The sequence below is a fragment of the Pimephales promelas genome, chromosome 6 (genome assembly GCF_988280905.1).
Source record: "Pimephales promelas chromosome 6, fPimPro1.hap1.1, whole genome shotgun sequence".
Taxonomy (NCBI): Eukaryota; Metazoa; Chordata; class Actinopteri; order Cypriniformes; family Leuciscidae; genus Pimephales; species Pimephales promelas.
In genome coordinates, this window is record NC_142774.1 from 31100942 (window position 1) to 31123647 (window position 22706).

At 37.8% G+C, this 22706-nt stretch overlaps 1 protein-coding gene across 1 annotated transcript in view; it reads left to right on the forward strand.

Moving 5' to 3' along the window:
* Positions 1–19108, forward strand: part of LOC120493040 (EF-hand calcium-binding domain-containing protein 6) — a 33931-nt gene extending 14823 nt beyond the window's left edge. The window contains exons 13-18 of the mRNA XM_039691422.2: positions 11147–11246; positions 12674–12798; positions 17469–17712; positions 17838–18010; positions 18442–18589; positions 18673–19108. Coding sequence (XP_039547356.2) covers positions 11147–11246; positions 12674–12798; positions 17469–17712; positions 17838–18010; positions 18442–18589; positions 18673–18936 — 1054 coding nt within the window. The 3' untranslated portion in view covers positions 18937–19108. The remainder of the gene's footprint in view (positions 1–11146; positions 11247–12673; positions 12799–17468; positions 17713–17837; positions 18011–18441; positions 18590–18672) is intronic.
* The last annotated feature ends 3598 nt before the right edge of the window (positions 19109–22706 follow it).

Consider the following 22706-nt stretch of genomic DNA (forward strand, 5'->3'; position numbering starts at 1 on the left):
TATTTGTGTTGTTGTTTTTTGTGGCTACAACAGTTTGCATGTTTTGTATTCAGAAAGTGGGGAGAGATTTGGTCTCTAGTGACGTCATGCTTCAGGGTGGGTCCATCCTTTGCTTTTGTATATCTGTCTTTGTGCTTGTCCTGATGCCTACGCTAGCCACACAGGTCTAAAACAACTTCATATATTTATATTTTTACATGTATTCATAACATTGGCCAACTGATTAAAGCTAATCTGCAAAAACAATCATCAGAATTTGGCATGTGAGTCAGATATGCATCAGAACGGCATTGTATGCCATTAAAGTTGTGATGGCATAAAGAATTTTGCGTGTTTTATAGCTAACAAACAATTGTGAAAACAAATTTACTTGAACGATATTGTAAGATAATCTTTGATTTAAAGTCAGAATTCTTTGAACTCAAACACTGGTTAAGCTTTATTTCGATTGTCATTCAATATTCAATATTATATATCTTGATATTCCACTAACAAGTAACTTTGCAACTACATGTCAACTAACTCATTAATTTTCAACTACATAACTCAACTAACTCAGTATTACTGGGTTTGGGTCATGACTGCAAAGTTACTTATAGTCAGTGGAATTTCTGCTGAAGGACCATCAAAATAAATTGTTAGCAGATATTAAGCAGACCGTTTGATAAAAAATCAAATGACTGGTAGTTGACATGTAGTTGCAAAGTTATTTATAGTAAGTAGAATGTCTAAAATAGACTATCAAAATAAAGTGTTACCAAATACGAATGCAGCTGAGAGCACAGTGGTGAACCAGTGATGAAATAAATGCAACACATACATTGTTGGGGAACAAATAAACAGAGGAATATGAGAATAACAATATATGATACATGTTTCTTGAAATGGCCCTCACATTCTGTGTTTATGCGAAGATGCTGTAAAATGGTTGGATATGACGATTAGGTTCTGACCACCCTGGGGGACCCATGTGAACTCCCCTAACCACCTAATGAATGACCAACAATAACCAACGCAATGTAAACGTTTCTTAAATAGAACAGGGTAATGAATTTTAATCTGCTAGAGTAGCAGCTCTGAGACATGCAGTTTTAGTGTGTGCGTGTGTGTGTGCGTGCACGCATCAAATGGGGGCAGGGTTTAAGCTTAGCTGCTCATTTTATTTTCTCTCTCAGTGTGTGTAGGGGATAAAGACCTAGAAAACCAGCCTGGCTTAGTTGACAGGTGACAAGGGTTATACTGAATAGGGATTTTGTAATACTAACAGTGGGGAAAAAGCCCATGGTCCAAGGCACCTCCTGAATAGAGAGAAAGAAAACTTTAGAACTTCTATACTCGCAGAGAACAGTGAGAAAGGCCGACCATGCCCCGCCAATGACAGCTACAAACTGTCGCTCTTTCCCTTTCGCTTTCCCTCTGTCCCATGAGAAATGCTAAATTGTTCATTCTAAAGCGGCCTGATCCCAGTGTCAGTAGTTCCTGTGTGGCATTTCCTCTGTTTGGGTGAAACTTTGACATGTTAGTCAAACAGAGCTTTAGCTGTCATCATTCAGACCTCACCAGATTAACATCGCTCACATCCCGCTCTAGCTTTCTTCTGAGTGTAATCACATTATTGAACCTTATATTGGACATTTAATAGCAACAATACAAAATAAAGGTACATGTGAGTAGATGGTAACAAATAAACTATATCCATATTATTTCCATCAGATTTTGCTATACAAAATCAGTCACCTCTTAAGTTAAAGCTTATATCAGCAAGATATTGGGAAGAGCAGGAGCAAAGTACACGCATACACGCGGATAGCTGAAAATGTGTATAGATAGCACGCCACTTCACTTGAAAGTGGCGTGTATGTTTACGCAAAAGTCATGATGTCATGTTGGAAATAAGCAGAATTTATGGAATATGTTTAGATGTATCTTTGTTAATTCAATTCAATTCAAATTTATTTGTATTTCACAATAAATATTGTTTCAAAGCATCTTTACAGAAAGTGCATTTCAGAAATGTACATGGAAAAAAAATGCATTTAGTTAATCATGTATTCATTTAGGGCATAACATATCACCGGATGCCGGCGTTGAGTCGGGAAATAATTAGCATAGCTGCTGTTCATAATATTAATGCAGTTGATCTGATTCAACAGAGGAATAAAAGGTAAGCATTATGTGAATGCTTGGCTAAAGAGATGCGTCTTTAATCTAGTTTTAAACTGGGACAGCGAGTCTGAGCCTCGAACCATATCAGGAAGGCTTTTCCTGAGTTTAGGAGCTAAATGAGAGAACACCCTCCCTCCTTAAGTGGAGTTCTGGTCATATCATAGGAATGACCAGAAGTCTCGAATTTAGTGATCTTAAAGAACGCGATGGATTGTAGGGCGATAGAAGGTCCATTAAATACACTATTTGGAGATTTATAGGTCAGTAGTAGTACTTTGTAATTGATACAGAACTTAATACTGCCCTACAAAGGCAAAAGGCAGTAACTGACCAGAGTGTCAAACTGAGAAAAATGACTTTAAAGTTTTTTGTTTTGTCCACACAAATGTATTATAGGTAGAGCAATGAAAATCTGGCGACTTGTTGCCCAGATCAAGAAATGTGTGTATATAAAAAATCTTGTGCTCAAAGTTGACTTTTGACCCTTATTTGTCAGATACTGTACTCTGCCTTTGTATTATTTACTAAAAAATAAGGAGTCGTGCAAAGGCAAAAGGCAGTAACTGACATATAATCAATTTGCTTACCACCATTTAGAAGATAATTAACTGATCACCTTCATTAAAGTCTAATGGGAAGAGAATCGACCAAACAAAAAGTTTTATGTGTACGTGGATAATATTTTGCAACAAATACACTTTATGCTGTTTCACTAACGCTAAATGACGCTTAATTACAGAAGACACTTTGAAACTAGCCTAGATAACTTGTGGATAGCTTGGTCTGAATACCAGCAAGGGACACGGACTATATGTTCAAAACCTTTGAGGATTGTGGAAACATCGTAGATGACGTGTATTGCAATGGATTTTATGGAGTTACAAGAAAAGGTAGGAAATGATTGTTTATTGCCACCGTGCAGTATGTGTTAGCAGTCTACTGCCACTGTGAAGTAATGTGTAGCATGATAGCTAGGCTGGGGCTAATGTCAACATTGAATAGGCTACATTCCTGCAATGTCTGCATCTCTGGATTGTCGGCACAGAATGGATTGCTGAGTGATTTTTAATTATTTAAGTATTAGATGTCATGCTGTCTAGGTATCTATTGATGTTTTGGTTGGTGTTGGTGTGCTGGCTAATAAGTAGACTAGTTAGCTTCTTCGTCAGTTGCTTGTCCTAGCAATTCAAAATTAACGTTAAGTATATGGCACTTTCATACTTCATCTAATGCATTATTTTATAAGATAATTTATTACCTTGGTCTTCATGTCTTCTTTTCAACGCCAACTCCACCATCATTCTCCCTCGAGAGCAATTTGCCATTCTTACAGTAGTTCAACACTTGATAAAACGACCACTTAACGCATTTGACAGCTCGTTTTTTATTTGGATATTTGTGTGTTATAGAAGTAAGTGATTTAGTGACAATACATGGACAGTAACTGAAGCGCGGCAAATTTTTATGGACAGTAAAACAAAGGCAGATCATCGTAACTGCAAGGTGGCACCGTAACATCTCTTTTATGAATGGCATAACATAGGCGGAACTGGACTTTTGCGTCGAAGATCAAAGCCAAAGAAGGGTAACTGCAGTTACTGCTTTCTGCCATGGTTGCTTGTATGGTTTTGGGAGTTACTGTGAACACAACCCTCTATTTTTTCGAAAAAACAGTCAAATTGAGTATAGATATTTATCCACATGATAAAGGAGGTCTTTAATATCCCAAAAATGACATTAACTCATTTTTGACCAAAAATGCAGTTACTGCCTTTTGGCTTTGTAGGGCAGAATAGGTAACCAGTGTAGAGATGATAAAATCGGTGTTATACGATCATATTTTCTTGACCTAGTAAGAACTCTAGCAGCTGCATTTTGTACTAACTGTAGCTTGTTTATTGAGGATGCAGGACAACCAGCTAATAAAGCATTACAGTAATCTAGTCTCGAGGTCATGAATGCATGAACTAATTTTTCAGCATCAGAAACAGATTGCATGTTATGTAGCTTTGCAATGTTTCTAAGGTGGAAAAAGGCTGTTCTTGTAACATATGAAATATGATGTTTTTGAATGACAAGTTGCCGTCTAGTATAACACCCAGGTCTTTTACTGTAGTGGATAAAGTAACAGGATATCCTCCTAAAATAAAGTTGTTTTGTAAAAGGTTTTGTGGGTAGATTTTTGGACCAATAAGTAATACCTCCATTTGATCTGAATCTAATAGCAGGAAATTACATGTCATCCAGCATTTTATTTCTTTGAGACACTCTGTCAATTTAGTTAGTGTTTTCATCTGGTCGTGATGAAATATATAATTGAGTGTCATCAGCATAACCAACGCATTCTCATCCTTTAACGTCATATAGAACGCTATGTGACAAAACGGCGCTATACTACGCACATGGCACCCGTTATCGTTAATATAACACGTGCTGTGAGGGCTAAGTTTAGGTGTGGGGTAGGGTGTACGTGTCATATTCACGCTAAAGGATTTATAACGTCTTGGGTTCGCGTGTTATATTAACGATAAAGGGAGCCATGTGCGTAGTATAGCGCCGTTTTTGCATATAGCGTTCTATATGACGTTAAAGGATGAGAACGGGCAGTGGAAATTAATTCCATGTTTTTTTATAATATTACCAAGTGGCAGCATATATATTGAGAATAGCAGAGGGCCTAACACCGATCCTTGCGGCACTCCATAGTCTACTGACGTTATCTTCGATAAAGCTTGGACAAGAAACAAATTCAACTAGTGTTGCTACAACAAACAAATGAAATGGAAATGCACTCTTTATGTCTCCTAAAGGGGTCATGAACTGCATTGTTTTATTGTTTGATAATGTTTCCAGGGGTGCACTTATAATGTTATGTTAACTTATAATGTTAAAATGATTTTTACATTAAAAAAATGTCATAATAGAAATAAAAGGCATTTTTCTTATACCCTGATTTATTCCTCTGATTTGAACGCTCTGTTTGAATGGGCATGTTTGCTGTGAGATTTCAGTGTAAACACACACTGCTGTGATTGACTAACATCTTTGCACATGAAATTGCGCCGGAATTGCGACTGAAATGTCCCGAAAACAAATAGATAATGCTCAACTGAGACATTCACATTGTTGAACAATTCCTAGCATTAGGATCCTTTGGAAGGTAATGCTATTTTTAGTCCAGTGATCCTGTATCGCACTTCTCGTTATACGCTATCAAACTAACACGCTAGTGGGAGGGGCCAAAGTTGTGATGATGAAGTAGGCGTTGATTTTCTTCTAGATAGACACATTCCACTACGAGTCATTCGCTGGGCTTGGTTACATTAAAAACTGGTTTTGGACTTACAAGAAAGTTTTCAGTTCTGATACTATAATGACCGCTGTGTAATATATAACATCATATCGAAAATGTGATTTCTCAGTTAATGACCCCTTTAATATCCTCTAATAATATAATATCAAGGTATAGTCCTATCCATGAAAATGAATTTCATGTAATAATACCCTCTGCAAATTTGAAGGCTCTGCTTCAGTGATGGTTGTTTAATCTGCTCGAAGTATGAAAATCTGATCTATCATAAGTTATTTACTTTTCGATGGCTCTAGTATTAACGATTACAGTGTGTATATATATATTTTGTATCTGGTAATTTGTTATGTTAAGAGAGTTTCATCAGAATCAATTTGAAAAAGCTTGATGTGTCTACATCTCTCTATGGTGGTAAAGTGCCCTAAGGGTTGTTGGGCCCCTCACAGTTTGTGTGGTCCCTATGGTGAGACCAAGAAACCAAGCAGTCATAGGATGTGTAGATGTCAGATCTTCGTGTGGGAACCTCATACGTCAAAATCCCAGATATCCCACCCTAATCTCCAGCAAAACATTTTGTTTTTCCTCTTTCTCTCTCGTCGGTCCCTCTCTCCTTTTCCTTTCCTCCCTCCACCCATTTAGGGCTTTAATTTTTATTCATGGGGTGTGAAGGGGTTGAGACGGGGGTGTGGGGACAGGATCAGGATGGAAGGGGATAACTCCTTGAGCTGGGTCCAGGGCTCAGACCAGCGCTGGTGACAATGGCCTCAGTGTTGTGCTGGGTGTTGTGAGCAGGCCGTTTGGACATTCTTCCCCTGTCAGTGGAAGCAGATCTGGGAGGTAGCGGTGCCCGGGATTACCATCTCATTAATAGCAGCCATGACTTTTGTTCAAAGAACGACTTGTGTAATGTTGCCGTGTGGATGATGGGTAATCCGCTGAAGCTGCAGCTGTAGGGGAAACTGGCCACAAACACACACACTAACACACACACATTGTGGCTATACAATGTGAATCCTTTTATGAAAGAGGCATTGAAAACAAAACAAATTATAGAAGTCGATATCGACAGACAAACTGAGCATCTATCTATCTATCTATCTATCTATCTATCTATCTATCTATCTATCTATCTATCTATCTATCTATCTATCTATCTATCTATCTATCTATCTATCTATCTATCTATCTATCTATCTATCTATCTATCTATCTATCTATCTATCTGTCTGTCTGTCTGTCTGTCTGTCTGTCTATCTATCTATCTATCTATCTATCTATCTATCTATCTATCTATCTATCTATCTATCTATCTATCTATCTATCTATCTATCTATCTATCTATCTATCTATCTATCTATCTATCTATCTATCCTTTTACACTTTATATTAATCAAAATCAACTTTGTATATTTATGTATCATTGTATCTACCAAATTATAGGGTAACACAATGGTTTTCAAGATTAATAATAAGACAATAAGTTTCTTGAGCACCAAATCAGCATATTAGAATGATTGAACCTATTGTAATTATATTTCACAACATTCCTGTTTTTACTATATTTGTATCTTACTGTAACACACAAGAATTCTATCAAAAACATATCAAATGTTTTTAAAACATACACATTTTTACCCATCTTTTGAACTAGTGCATTTATTGGAAGTCAAATAACAAGAAGAATTGCTTGGAAAAGTAATACCTCTTTTCGAAAAGCCTTCTGATTTGATGTATCATTCATATCCAAAGCGGAACACAAAATAAATGAAAGTCAGTGGGGTTCAAAACAACATTCTTCAAAATATATTATTTTTTATTGTAGATACAAAGGTTTGAAATGGTTTGGAATGACATGAGAGTGAGTAAATAATGACATCATTTTTTATTTTGGGATAAATTGTCCCATTAAAGATTTTTAATAATACATGCATAAACACACACACACACACACACATACATTTTCAGTCTGAGCCCCTGCAGCTCACTCATGTGGCTCTTGTAGTCTCTTTCACACATTCCTCTCTCCACACACACGTCGCCTGCTCTCAGATGGTGGCCCAGATTAAACAGAACAATACAGTCCAAACGTGATAAATGTGCATCTACTTATTCCTCTCTTTCACTCCCTCACTCAGTCCATCCATCCTCAGACGAGATGATATAAAAGCGAAATAAGCAGCCCATTCATTCACCAGTTATCTCTGTGGGCGTCTCGTCTCTGCGAGTGATGGGACTCCTTCCTCCTTCAAGTTCCCTCTTCTTTAAATTTCAAATCCCTCTATCTCCTCTTGTGGAAAACAGTGGGTCCACAAGGAGTTCAACCGACCCCTCGTCTGTTAAAACAACATGCTGTCTATCCTCTGAAGATCAGTTGTCTTAGGCAGAGAGGGGATCTGCCATTGATTCTGAATCAGATCTGAGCTTGGGTGGCAATCTAAAATACATGCATGTTTATCGAAATAGTATCTAGCCCGTAAGTTTTAATCCAAAAGCCCTCATTACATTGTCATACTTGAACTTGCAGAGCTGTGTGGATGGGGGAGGAGGGCAATTTATGAAGCCAAATGAAACTCAGGGCCCTATATCTGTGCATTGTGGCACCATGTACGGTGTAAGTGTTTTTTGCTAGTTTTAGCCTAACACAGTTATCATTTTCACGTCCTGCGCCACATTGTTTAAATGCAAATGCTTTTGCGCTGATCTGTTCGCCCATGCTGGTCTGAAAACGAGGCGTGCATTGCTTTTTTGAGGCAACTGAAATAGACTGTGCTATTGACCAACAAAAACCTGGTCTAAAGTCAATGGTGCAGTATTCTTTGTTATTTAAAGGGTGCATTAATAATATGAGCCTATAGGTGGGTCCACAACACACAGACACTCTGCTTATTACACACACAGTGATGCGCAGCACACAAACATGCCAAATATCAAAAAAAAAAGAATAACAATGTAAAATGTCAAAAAGGTATGGTGGAATCCAGCTTGTCCTGTAGATGGTCTGGTCTGGAGAAGCTTTCAGTCTTTCCACTTGTAAACTCATGCAAACACATGCATACACTTAACACTTGCATACACATGCAAACAAGAGGCTAATAAGGAACAGGTAATGAGTTGTCTTGGAACCAAACAATTCAGCTATGGAAATAGGAAATAAAGGCTAACAGGAACCAGAGATGGTCTTCTTATTGGGTGATATGAGGGTCTGTGGCTCTTCTAACTTGGTTAATGTGTGCCTTGATAACCAATCACTTTACAGCCTTGACTTCATTGAATTTCATTCCGATTTGTGCGACAGTCAATAATTATAGCATTATACCATATAAATGAATGAGAAAACTGAATCATAGCTGTCAGACAATCGTCCGTGACTGCAAAACAGAATTTTCTTTTGTGTAAACTGAAAATAGACCAATCCAAAACGAATGTTTAAGAGCAAGCATGTTGATAAGCTGGATTGGCTGACAGGCTGCCGATTCAATAAATAAGTTGTTTTCCCAAGTTTGTTCAGTGTATGAAGCCTCTCTTCCATTGACATCCATTACAGTAATTTTTTTTTTTTTTTTTTAAATAGCGCAGGGATAGAATGCATTACACTTTTTCTTTTTGGCCAAATTTGCAGGCTGGACTTCAAGTGTCTTTGCAATAATTTAACCACAGGAAAATAAACCTAGGCACAGCCAGACTAAAGAATATAAAAATAAAAGTCCTAGACCACTAAACACAGTGGAACCGAGACACTAGCAAACTTTTAACAATCAGATCATAAACATTAGCCATGACAATTAAGACTTTTTTCAGTCCTATCCTATACTTCTAATATAGTGTAGAAACTTTCTTTTAAATATTGTAATATAAAAAAAAATCAAATAAATCAATTCTTAGATGATAGATAGATAGATAGATAGACAGACAGGCAGACAGACAGACAGACAGACAGACAGACAGACAGACAGACAGACAGACAGACAGACAGACAGACAGACAGACAGACAGACAGACAGACAGACAGACAGACAGACAGACAGACAGACAGACAGACAGACAGACAGACAGACAGACAGACAGACAGACAGACAGACAGACAGACAGACAGATAGATAGATAGATAGATAGATAGATAGATAGATAGATAGATAGATAGATAGATAGATAGATAGATAGATTTTTATCAATCAGAAAAGATGGGCCAGTTTACTAAAAGGTTTTGAATTTCTCTTAAGTCAATTGAAGAGTCATGTGCCCCCTTATGGGCATGCAAGAGACACACATGCGACTACATTACCACTATTAGCATTCGGAAAACAAATGCAAACTGCTAATTTATTTACTCTTTATAGCAAGGTAGATATAAGTAAAATAACGAACTGCTTATATTTTCTTACTTTTTATTTTTTTTAACTATATTACTATTTTATTTTCAGTTAATTTTAAGAATTTTCTTCAATTTATATGAATCATCACACCACACAACTAGTTTATTTATAGGGGTAGCTAACATAGAATCAATTTTTTTGTTTTGTTTATTTATTTCAAATCGAAAATGTTACAATTTTCTGCAAATCGTGTGACCTGCCTCAGTGGATATTTGACTCCTTGCTCTTTTCGTTTGAGTGTCTGTTTATGATAAGCTAAGGTGTGTTTATTTGGCTTAACACGGATGTCACGTTCATGCTGTGTTGGTTTTGTGGCAGGGCTGTTGGACATGGGAGTCCTGCTGAGATGTCCGTGGCTGGGTCACAAGGTCTCTTCCCTCAGCATCGAACAGTTCCACTAATATTTAGTTCTATATTTGTCCTGCTGTGCGACAAGCAGTTTGGCAAATTGAGACTCACCCTTTGTTAAGTAGCATTTTCAGGAACTTTTTCTCACAGAGATTTTAGTAAACACTTATTTTACCATACAGTCATGCCCTATTGCTATTCCTGGCTCATTCAGGTCAGCTTAACTGTTGAAAAGAGCAGTTTGTCTTGAGAAAATCCCATAGGCACGCTCACGTTGTCATCGACACAATGCACAAACACAAACATAATGCCTCTTGCTGTCAGTGTCACTGCCGTTTTTTCTCTTTGAACTGCTATCAACATTATTTGAAGCACCTCTGTCTTTTAAATCTCACCATCTCTCTCGGTCCCTCTCAATTTCTTCCCTTACATAGTGCTTCTAACTCTGCTCTATAGCCCGTGACCTCTCAAGCCAGCGGTCCGCCCACCTCGTTCGGACTGTGGCCCTGAGATGGCCCAGACCGCTGCCCTAAAGCCTGGGGAGTGGTTGTCCTCTCTGGAGCACAAAAGAGCCACGGCTATCCGCTCAGCCGAGCCCGGCCCCCATGAACTCATCCAAGCGCACAGGGAACACATTAGCTTAGGCTGGGCTTTGTACGTCCGACTTTTCTCATGTGCTTCTTCATAGCTTAGCTAACACTTCAAGACCGTCAGGTGTCTGTATGGTTTGACCACTCCAGTTGCTCTCAAAGCGGTCAGCATTGCAATGCCATCTCGGTGTCAGGTCTTGTTGCTCTCCCTGTTTGCCACTCAAGCGAGAACGGCACAAAGCGGATCGCTCATTCTAAGGGTTTCTCTGGGCTTCTCCTACATAGTATGAGGTAATCGCAAATAATCAAAAAACCAAAGCCACGGTCTCAAAGACTTACCCTTTTTCTTCTTACCTCAGGAAAGGAGTTCCCAGCCTCTTCCAGGGAGCCGCCCAGCCTGCCTTAGACCATGATACAGGCGAGGAGAAGAGTTCAGAAGAGGATCGGAGTGACCTTGAGGTATGACCTCATGTGGTTTCATAACAAATCAATTGTAAATTCAAGACGTACAAAGCTGCCTTTCAACATATTCTGCCATTCAGATTTTAGCGGTTGATAAAATGTCTTAATTTATTTTAAAAAAGATGTCCCTCATGCACACTAAGGCTGCGTTTATTAAAAAAAAAACAGTATTGTGGAGTTTATGGCAATGTAATTTAACTGGGTTACACTATATTTTAAGGTGTCATTGTTAAAGTGTAATTATATATTTAATAGTAATATTAATTAACTACATTACTACTTACTATGCACTAAAAAAAATCATGATTTGTTATCATAACCTTTTTTCTTCTGTCAAATCAACTTAGATAATTTATGTGGTTCAGATAACATAATATTTTGAGTTTCTGATTATTAAATCAATCTCCTTCATTGTATTAACTCAATTTTTCAATTTCAATGAACATAAAGTTTTAAGGCAATCAGGTTACTTCATTTTTTAAGTTAAACCAACAATATTTTTTTTTTACATTGTAGGGTTAGGGTAGGATTATGATTGGGTTGAGGGTTAGTTGGATGTAATTATATAATTTACTGTTATTACTATGGTAAGTGTTGGTGATGGTGCAGTGAATAAGACATGCCTTTGGTGTGAGAGACCCGGGTTCGAATCCACGAGACACCAATGTGTCCCTGAGCAAGACTCTTAACCCCTATAGTTGCTCCAGAGGTTTGCGACCTCTGACATATATAGCAATTGCAAGTCGCTTTGGATAAAAGCTAAATTAATACATGTAAATGCAAGTACATGTAACATAGCAATGACACTAGAATAACAGTTTTCTTTTTTAATCTACTTTACAATGCTATTTATAACGACATTTGCAAAGCTGAGTTAAAGCTCAAGCAAAACAGCCTTTTCTCCAGTCTTCAGTGTCACATGATCCTTCAGAAATCATTCTAATATGCTGATTTGATTCCCAAGAAACATTTAGTATTATTTTCACTGATGAAAATATTTGTTCTTTTTAATATTTTAAAACCATGAAACAATCTTTTCAGGATTCTTTGATGAAATGGAAAGCTCAAAAGAATAGTATTTTAAGTTTTTTTTTTTTTTTTTTTTTTTGCTTAGGCTAATACAAGTATTAGAAAATATTAGAAAATCTGAATTATCTCTCAGATATTTATAATGCAGGGAAAAATAACTGTGAAGCAGTATTCTGTCCATTCTTATGTCCGTAAAATAGTAAAAATCATTATAAACCTAACCTATTTTATTTTGTTTTTATTTTTAATTTTAGTGACTTAGATTCTGTAATACTATTTACGTATTGCAACACAGTTTTGAATGGCTTTTTGCTTTACTAAGGAAAGTTCTTACATCAAGAAAAACCCTTTCAATGAACTCTTGATGATATTAATGAACATGTATTGTGTTTCAGCTGTTTAGTCTGGTGAAGAGTATGGTGGCAAATCATTACAGAGATGTACTGCGAGAGTTTGAAGAGCTGGATGAGAAAAACACCAGACGTCTCACTCAGGAGGACATGTACCAGTTATTTAAAAGGTGACATAGAAAAGCATTCTCTTACATTTTTTTCTTCCATGTTCTAAAGATTTTATTGTGATGCAATTGGTTACAATATAAACCTTAATATTTAACACTTGAGCATAGTTTAATAGTAACAGCTCATGTGACAGTGAATGACTGAATATCAAATTATTGATTGATCTGTTTCTGACGTCTTTATTATGTCTATTAGCATCTCAGTTTGTTAGTCAGTACATCAGAAGATTATCTGGGGAACGTTTATATAGTTATCTCCAACACACACACACACACACACACACACACACACACACACACACACACACACACACACACACACACACACACACACACACTCTCTCTCTCTCTCTTTCACACACACAGGCTATATGCTGGAATGTGGAATGCATTCCTCCTCATTGTCTTTAACACCATGCCGAATCACCGAGTCTTTCTCTGCGTGTTCAGTCCTGGGTTTCTCCCAGAGTCAGCGGTCGTGACACAAGCATCCCTTGTGTGTCTCACAAGAACTATGCGGTCCACCCGAGTCTCCCAGCTCTGGTTCTTACAGAGCCTCTTGCACTCTTTTGTCTTCTAAGACAATGCCAACGGAAAGCAGTCTTTTCTCTTGGCAAATGATGCCTTAATTGTGCAAGTTAACAACCTGCTCTTTTTTTTCCCATGAATAACAATATATTTGGTGTACGGAGCCTGAGTGAGCTGCTGGCACGTTGAAGATCTGAAGCTGTGGGTTTTTCTATGGCCTACTGCACGCTTGTTTAGCTGTTCCCATGCCTCCTTCACTTTCAGCTTCATTGCTGTACTGTGTATCTCTGTTGTTCCTCTAATTAGGGGTGCTTGCAACCATTATTAATATAAAGTGGTGCAAGGATGACGTCAAAACCCGGAAGACTAACTTGCCACTGCTTTCTCTCGAGATTTTGCTATGGAGTCTTATGATGGGAATTTTCATTTTGAGTATAATAAAGCCTGTGGTAAGCATATACGATACTTTGACATTTTGTGCGACAACGAAAACTGCACACACTCACACCTCAAATGTTCTTATCTAGTTACTTATTAGAAACATAGGTTTTTAAAATACAAATTACAGTTTTTTAATATTTTTAATACAATTTCTGATACATGAATTATACTTTTTTTTTTTTTTTGCTTAGTGGACAATAAAACCAACAAACCCATAGACTTGAAAAAGGGACCCCAGTCATATCTAGAGATCAAAATACCACAGTAATATGGCTTTTTTTTTAGATTTCATAAACGCACTAGAGGGCTAGTAAGTAACACCCCAACTACAACTTTTCAACCACCCAGAACATATTGCTAACAACCACTCATAAAACGGCATATTTATGTAATCTCCTTAAAAAAATAATTCCAGCTGTTTTCATCTCCGTTCCACCAGATGGCTCTCTTAGGGTTTTTACTGAGTTGGGGAAAAAAGCCTTCTCTAACCTTGCACCATTGTCCTGGAATAATTTGCAAAATTTGTGATTTTAGATGATCTAGTTCCATTAAATGAATTTAAGGCCATGTTAAAATGCCATATAACTCAAAAAATGTAACTGCCAAATGTGAGTGTAACTGGTGTGCCATCTTGGCCAGTTCTCCCTCAGACTTTCTGGTTAAATAAAGGTTAAATAAATTAAAAAGTAACTCCTATGCCTTGGCAACCACTCAAAACACAGCCAGACAGCATATTTTCTTCAGTGTATATATATATATATATATATATATATATATATATATATATATATATATATATATATATATATATATATATATGTTTGTCTTGATTTTTTAATAAAATACTATCATTTATATTTTGTGGGTTATTCATTAAAAATAAAACTTTTTACATATTTTTCAAGGTAACAACTGATTTACACTTTATTTAGATATTTATTCCACTTTAGACATTTAACTACAAGTAACTTTACAACTAATTATGTTAAATAATTCTTGTTAATTTGCAACTGTCAACTAGGCTAACTCTCATTAGAGTATAAGTAGAATGTTACGTTCGGATTAGTAGAATAAGTTGACAAAGTTACTTATAGTCAGTTGAATGAATTGCGTTTTTGCATCATGTAATTAATCTTTTAGTGAATCTGTGATTCATCTATTTTTATATCATCCCTCCACCCTTGTCTCTTTTCCTTTAACTTGTCATTTCCAGTGGTTTGCCTCTCTTAGGTATTACTCTCTTTTGCTGGATGCGTTGTTGTGGTGAACCGAGTTAAGCGCCCTGAACTCTTCTGAACTGTTTACCCCATGTGAGAACCTCCATTTCTATAAATTATTTATCTGTTTATTTACTCTCCTCCCTCCCCTCCCTGTGCTGTTTTTCCAGCTCTTCCTTTGACCCTTTTGTGATTTCTCTCCCACCCTTTTTTATTCTTTTTCTACATCACCCTCTTTTATCTCTCTATTCATTTTTTGGCTGGAATATGGCGGCAGCCCTAAAAGGAGTCGTGGTCTGAATGGGGGGCATCGCGAGTGGATTTGCATAATCTGTGGCGTGGCACTGGTGCACAGACACAGAGAGAGACGGTGCCAACCAGTCCAAGGTGAACTGAACTCTCCTCGCCAGCTCAGAGATTAGTGACACTAACAGGCTTTACAGCAGCCGAGTTCACAGAGGGTTTGGCTGACATATCAGTGCCAACTTCTCTGGCTCCCACAGTGAACATTGTGTTTGTGTGCGTGTGTGTCTGGTGAGAAACTGTTGCTTCTTTGATTGATTCCTACAAGGCAGAGACAAACGCATACGTGTATGTTCACATGAATTCTGTGCGCACATATTCAATACAACAAGGCCCAAACTGAACTGACGAAACCTATTGAGGCACTAGAAAATGTTAATCCTCTAGATCAAAGTATATGAAACAATAACTTAAGAATCATTATTTGGTTCATTTTTTTTTTTTAAATGTTAAAGTGGTTTCAGAATATCTACCAAATGCAGTTCTACCACCTTTAAGTCAGACTTTAATAATGCAAACTGTTGGGGAGGACATGGATAATTGCAGCTTCTTGGGTTTTGCTTATTTAAGGTGTGGTCACAATAGAGAAATTTAGAAATTTCTCTGGCAAAAAAGTTCCATTGTCTGTATGAGGCACAGCTCACACACAGAAGTCACTTTCAAACCAATCATCTTTTAGTTGTTCAGCGTGGCAAATTCATGTGACCCACTTGAACCAGTTTTGAAATATTTGAAGAGTTCAGATGCAAAAACCTCTAAATGCCATTTGAAATTTTCTTCTTTAATGATGATTTTTATCAAACTTGTATATTTAAGTTCAGTAATTTCACTTAAATAACAATTAATAGGTAATTATCATTGCCATTTAAGTGCAATCACTGAACTTAAATATACAAGCTTGATAAAAATTATCATTCTAGAAGAAAATTTCAAATGGCACTTAGAGGCTTTTGCATCTGAACTCTTCATTTTCTCTCACAGTAAAATTTCTGATCTCGTAGATTCCAATTGAAATGACTGGAATTCGCCACACCTTTCATGTTTAGTACAAAACTTTCGGTTACACTTTATTTTAAGGTGATGTAGTTACATTTCTCAAATAAGTACTGAATAATATTATTATAATAATATATTAAATTAACTACATGTACGTACTATAGAGTTACGATTATGGTTAGTTACTTACAATTATACATCATTTACATCATTTATTACTATAGGAGGCTACATTAATAATGTGTAACTACATCACCTTAAAATAAAGTGACCAAACTTTCAAACACATTCAATAACACAATATAATTGTAACTATATTTTTCTATATATGTCAGTGAATGAAAAAGCTTTATAATAAGGATATGTTAATCAATACATAAAACATCCTTAAAAACTATAGGTACATACTCCGATTATGAAAGGTAGGCATTAATAATGACATCAGACAAACAGGACAAAGAAAGAAAATATTTGCTGCTGAAAATTCAGTTTTGCCTTCACAGGAATAAAACGACATTTTAAAATATATTCAAATAATAATAATAAAAAAAAAATAATAATATTATTTCCACAGTATTGAAATTTACTATATTTTTGGTCAAATAGATGCAGCCTAAAACTCGTTCCAAAACATTATACAAATCTTATCCTCACTTTTGAATTGGGTGTATTAAACTACATGTACTGTGTAGTTTATAATAAACATACATCCTTCAAAGTAGAATAACTATTTAACACAAAGAATAATTGTATTTATTTTAAATAAAAGTACGTACTTAAAACCCAAATGTAGCCTACGTTTTTCTTTAAATATACAGGTTTAACATAACAGACAAAGATCAGGGTTGTATGATATAGACAAGTGTTTATTTGCTGTCAGATCCCCTCATAGTGCGTCTTCTCACAGTACTGTCCTTTCTTTAAGCGTGACACTGTGTTTGTATATCTGTGTGAGAGAAACTGTTCCTTCTGTGCTTTTTGTTGCCAAGTTTTAGCTTAAATGCTGTTCAAATAAAAGGGATGAGGGGGTCTTTAGGGTGTGGGGGGTTTAAAGGGTACAGTGTTTGTATTCTTCTAAGACAGCGAGGTGTATTCTTTAGATTCAGATTATCATCTCTCCCTTTCCCCCTTCCCATCATTGATTCCTCTCCCCTTGTTTGTCATTCTTCCTCTCACCATGCTCAGGTTAGCGCTCCGTCCTGAGGTAACTCGTGGAGAAGTCCGGAGGTTGTGGTCCTCTTTGTTAACACAGCAGGATGGAACTGTGGACTTTCAACAGTTTATACGTCATTTTGGCCCATCGCCCAAATCCTGCTGTTACCCCAATGCCAAGCACAATCCCCCCAAACGTGGAGACAATGACTTCATGCGCCTCTCTAAAAGACTCCACTGCGTCTCAGATATACTAGTGGATGCTCTACGGGCCAAGGTGGGGGCTTGCTGTCAAAAAAACCTCTGCAGTGGTGTAATGTTCTTTACCTAAAAGAGCTGAGATATATATGATTATGCTATTTAGACCATTTTCTGAACCTTTTTCTCTCTTGCTCTCAACAGGTGGAGTTGTCTGTTTCTGAGCTCTGGACTGAGTTCTCCGAAATGGATTTTTCTGGAACAGGCTTTGTTAGCAGTGATGAATTTAAAGAGATTCTTATGAATCTCTGTGTTCATCTCAGCCAGTATGAGTGCGATTTACTGGCCAGGAAGTTTGACATCAACCATGATGACAGGTAGATACACTTGAACACAAACAAACATTATGGAGGATAAACTCTGCGGTACCATATACGGTAACACATTACTTGAAGCTTTTATATTTTATAAAGTATTTTTAATGCATTTATTAAGCCTTGCATGAAAAGATATGGTCAGAATATAGACAATGTTAAGAATATTATAACAAATGATATACATAATGATCTATTCATAAAAGGCTTCAAGTAAAGTGTTACAAAATCAAAAATGGGTATAATAAGCAAATATATCCATTATAAAAAAAATATCCATTCTACAATAATACATCTAAATGGTTTTGGATCAAGCCTATCAAACCTAAATATTTCGAATGCCTTTAAAATATATTTTATAGAGATTTCACATTCATTGACTGAGAATTTCATGTCCTCAAGGAATTTGTCATAAATGTGTTTTCTTCTGTCAGTGTATCCTACATAGAATTCCTTAGGCCTTTTCTATACCAGGGCCATGTCTGGAAGCATGGGTCCAATATGGCAGCTGCTCTGCAGACTCCCAGAGAAACTAAAGAATCTGTTACTCTTGAAACATTAAGTCACAGGATCAGGAAAAAGGTGATGAATTGTTATTTATAGGTGATGATATGTGTGAATGCATGTAGGAATATTCACATTTTGCTTCTGTTTTGTTGTTGCAGCTCCAACGTAAGACCAAGGCTCTTAGAAAGGCCTGTGCCCGGCTGGATGGCTCCAGCACTGGGCTTCTGTCTGCAGCTGATCTGGGTGCTGTACTACAGCTGTGGGGAGTGTGCCAGAGCCAGGAAGAGCTGAAAAGTGTGTTCTCTACCCTTCACACCCACCCCTCTGGACGCCTGGATTACCGCCCGCTCCTAATGGACAAACACAGGACATCCAGTCACAATCAGCAGACCAAACACCACCTCAGCCAAAGGGGTCAATAGGTCAGAGGTTTATAAAAAATGATGGCTACATTGGCTTTAGGAGCTTTCACCACACTACAAAGAGAGATGGAAGTTCATATTTTAACTAATCATATTAACCCTATTGCTTCATGTAGGCATAATCAAAGTTACAATCATGCTGTAAACATGTTTAAAACACCTGTTTGAAAACTACTTGCTTGACTCGAAAAAAGGAAAGAAAAAAAACTTCCAAAAAAGAAATGGCTGAATCGTGGTCAGTGGACGACGTGCAGACATTCCTCTAGTTGATAAACTATAAGGATCAGTCTATAATAATATAATGTATATTTAAGCCCTTAGTGCTCTCAGTTCATGGTTATCAACATCAAGGTTTCATGTGTAAAGTGAATTTTCTCTTTGCTTATTAAAGGTGCCATATGTAATAATTGAGGTAACAATATACGAAAAATGAGCTACACGCATCAAAAGAATGAGAAGAAATAAGTGCAAAGATGTCATTAAAAAACTGACAAGTTATAGTGCTGCCGAGATATTAACCTGAATTAGCATGCTAAATTACTAGCCCCGGCCCGGCAGGTATCGTAATACCAGTTCCGGCCATGGGAGGCGGTATGCGGACGGGCAACGTTAGCACCAGCCAAACTGCAATAGACGAGTGAGTCGCGCTCGCGCCGGCTTGTGTGTACTTGAACCTGATGTCAGTCGTGTGGAAATACAGCCAATTACTACATTTCAGTTCAGGGAAGAGTTCAAAAAATGATTGGTCGACATTATGCATGAGGAATACATTTTGGTAAGTTGTAGCATACTGTATCTTTCACCAGTGTTCGTGTTCTTTTTCCAGCTAGTAGAGACGATCGGTTCACGTGCGCTAGGGATCTGTAGTGTAACATGTACAAGCGCCAAAACGGTATTTATTCTTTGAATTGCGTAATATAATTGACAGAATCTGAGAGCTTAACTAACCTGCTTGCTAAGTGTCAGTTGCGTGTGTCTCACGGTGAATTCACGGCGCTAGCTTGATCAACATCAGCGAATGCTGTCTGTCAAATTAATTCACTAACAATAAAAGTGTAATATGAACAAAACGAATACCATAAACTTCAAATAATTGCCCAAGCTTTTATTTTCCCATACCGTCGAAATGCACCAGCTTGTTTTTGAGATCTATGAGGCGGTCTTCATCATTTAGTGTTGAGATTCATAGTGTTTAGTTTAGTTCACTCTAGTGTTTAGTTCATTGAGTCTCTGATCTCTAAAAATCTCCAAATGTTCCACGTGAAACTGCGGTCTTCCAACCTTTTACTATCATGTCAAATGATTTGAATAACATGCGCGATGGTAGGAGCACAAGTCATTTTTTGGAGGTATACTGCCCCCATCTGTTATGGAATATGGAGTAGGATTTGATTTATGATGTTAGATGGCACCTTTAAAGACTTTGTATCCTTTGTATCATTTAACCTGCATAATGCGTAATTTTTTTAATCTTTGGATTCTATACACAGTATGAACCCTGAGCCATTTAATAAAAACGGAGAAATGGACAAAGCAGCTGCGTTTTTTGTCCTTGCCCCTGAGTGTCTTCCTTTGTTGGATTTCTCTGCCCGGTTCTCTGAGTTTGTAGCCTGGATACCATTTTTTGGTCAGGAAGTTCCAACGCATTCTCATCCCAAAGCGCCATATACAACGCTTTTGCAAAAGCGTAAATATCCAACGCACATGGCACCCTTTAACGTCTAATGAGACGCTTCGGTTATGGTTAAGTTTAGGTATGGTGTAGGGTAAGGGTTAGACCACTAGGGGGCGCCTTCTGCCCAAATATATCTGCGTCTCATTTTACGTTAAAGGGTGCCATGTGCGTTGGATATTTACAATCAATCCATTGAGGAGTAATTATGATCGGTTCAGAAATCGTCGGGCCAATCAAATTGCCAGGGCGGGCTTTAAGTGATGATGGACAGACGATTTGCAGTTGCGTAATCATCACAAATCAGAGCGCTTGGGTTAAACTGGTTTCCCTCAAAGATGACTGTAGCTGGAGAATGTATAGAATCTGCAATCGTGTCTGTTGACAGCGCATTCATTTTAAAAGATGAACAGAGAATTGCAATTAAGGCATTTGTCGATCGGAAAGATGTGTTTGCCGTCCTTCCTACGGATTCGGCAAAAGTTTAATTTATCAGCTGGCTCTGATGGCCGCTAAGAAAATGGGACGCAATGAAAACCCTGTGGTCGTTGTGGTTTCTCCTTTGGTTGCACTCATAGAGGACCAAGTAAGAGAAGCAACACTCATGATTTTACTACTTCTTCCAGCGTGCATACAGTTGAGTCCTGTTGACAACTATGCGTAGCTCAACATACGTCACTTACTGTTTCCCTGCTTGGTTGTTGGTGTACAATTGAGTGCAGAGGGGTTTTTTTTCTCTGGTACGGTTAAGACACGCCTCATTATTAAAGCCTTATATGGAACAGTATCAGACTCACATTCTGACTAGAATATGATTATGACAAAGTCAGGCAGGCTACTGAGTTAGCCTAGCACTCCTGGATGAAGACACATTGAAATCTATTTGGAAGATAAGCTCCGCTGGACCTACCCGATCATTTTAGTTGGCAAGAAACCATTCTCTGTTGCCTGGAATATGTCTAACCATTATCAATGTCCTCATCTAAGCTTGCTAAGGACACCTCCAGCATTTTAAAAAGATTCAGATGCTAAATTTGAATCTTTGAAGTTCGCCAGTAACTTAGGGCTAGATGTTGTAAGTAAGACAAGCAAGTTATCTTCTGGTGAAAACTGCATCTCTTGAATGACCCTGTTGTACACCTGACTTTGTCTGCCCTGCGCCTGGAGCAAATTCTCCATAGAGAGCTGCAACAATGTGTGGAGTTTTGCTCTGAGGTCCACGAAATACTGAATTTCACTATGGCTATTTGAAGGCCGCTCCACCCAAGCCTCTCTAATGACATCAAGCACCCCATGGGGCTGACGACTATAGTGAAGCTTGAATGGGGAAAACCCAGTGGAGGCTTGTGGAACCTCCTGCACCGCAAACAACAGGGCCTCGAGCCATGTATCCCAAGTTTTGGCATTTTTTTTTTATGAATTTGCGAACCATACATTTCAAAGTGCATTTATATTGTTCCACCAAGCCTATGTCTGTGGGTGATGAACGCTGGTGTGAATCGATTTAATCCCCAAAAGTTCTTATAAAAGTTCTTGCTTAGTGTATGAGACAAACGGTGCCCAGATCAGTTAGAATCTCTTCGGGGATTCCCTGTCAGGAGATAATGCGAAAACCGCGCCTGCCACATTCTTTTCAGAAATGTTGCCTAACGGCACTGCTTCCGAATATCGTGTTGCATAATCCACTAAAACTAACGCAAAATGACGCATGCTGAATGTTGTAATGGCCCAATGAGTTCCATACCAATTCTCTTGAAGGGGACCTCTAACGTTATTAAACGTACAATCACACAGGTGTGATCAGTCTCGGCTGGTCCCTGGAGTGTACGATCACACCGGTGTGATTGGAACGGTCAGTGCAAATCAACTCAGGCGTTCAGCCTCGCATCCAAACACAAACTCAAAATCACAATCCAAACGTGTAGTCTCTCTCTCCCTGTTCGAGGTCTGCAGGGTGCTTATATCCCGTTTCTTCGGCAATCACTGGAATTAGAGACAGGTGTTAGTTATCATGCCCTTGACCTCCTTATACCTGCTTATTTCTGAATAAACAGTGATAGCTCACAGTTATACGATATTTCAGATTGCTGAGGGAGAT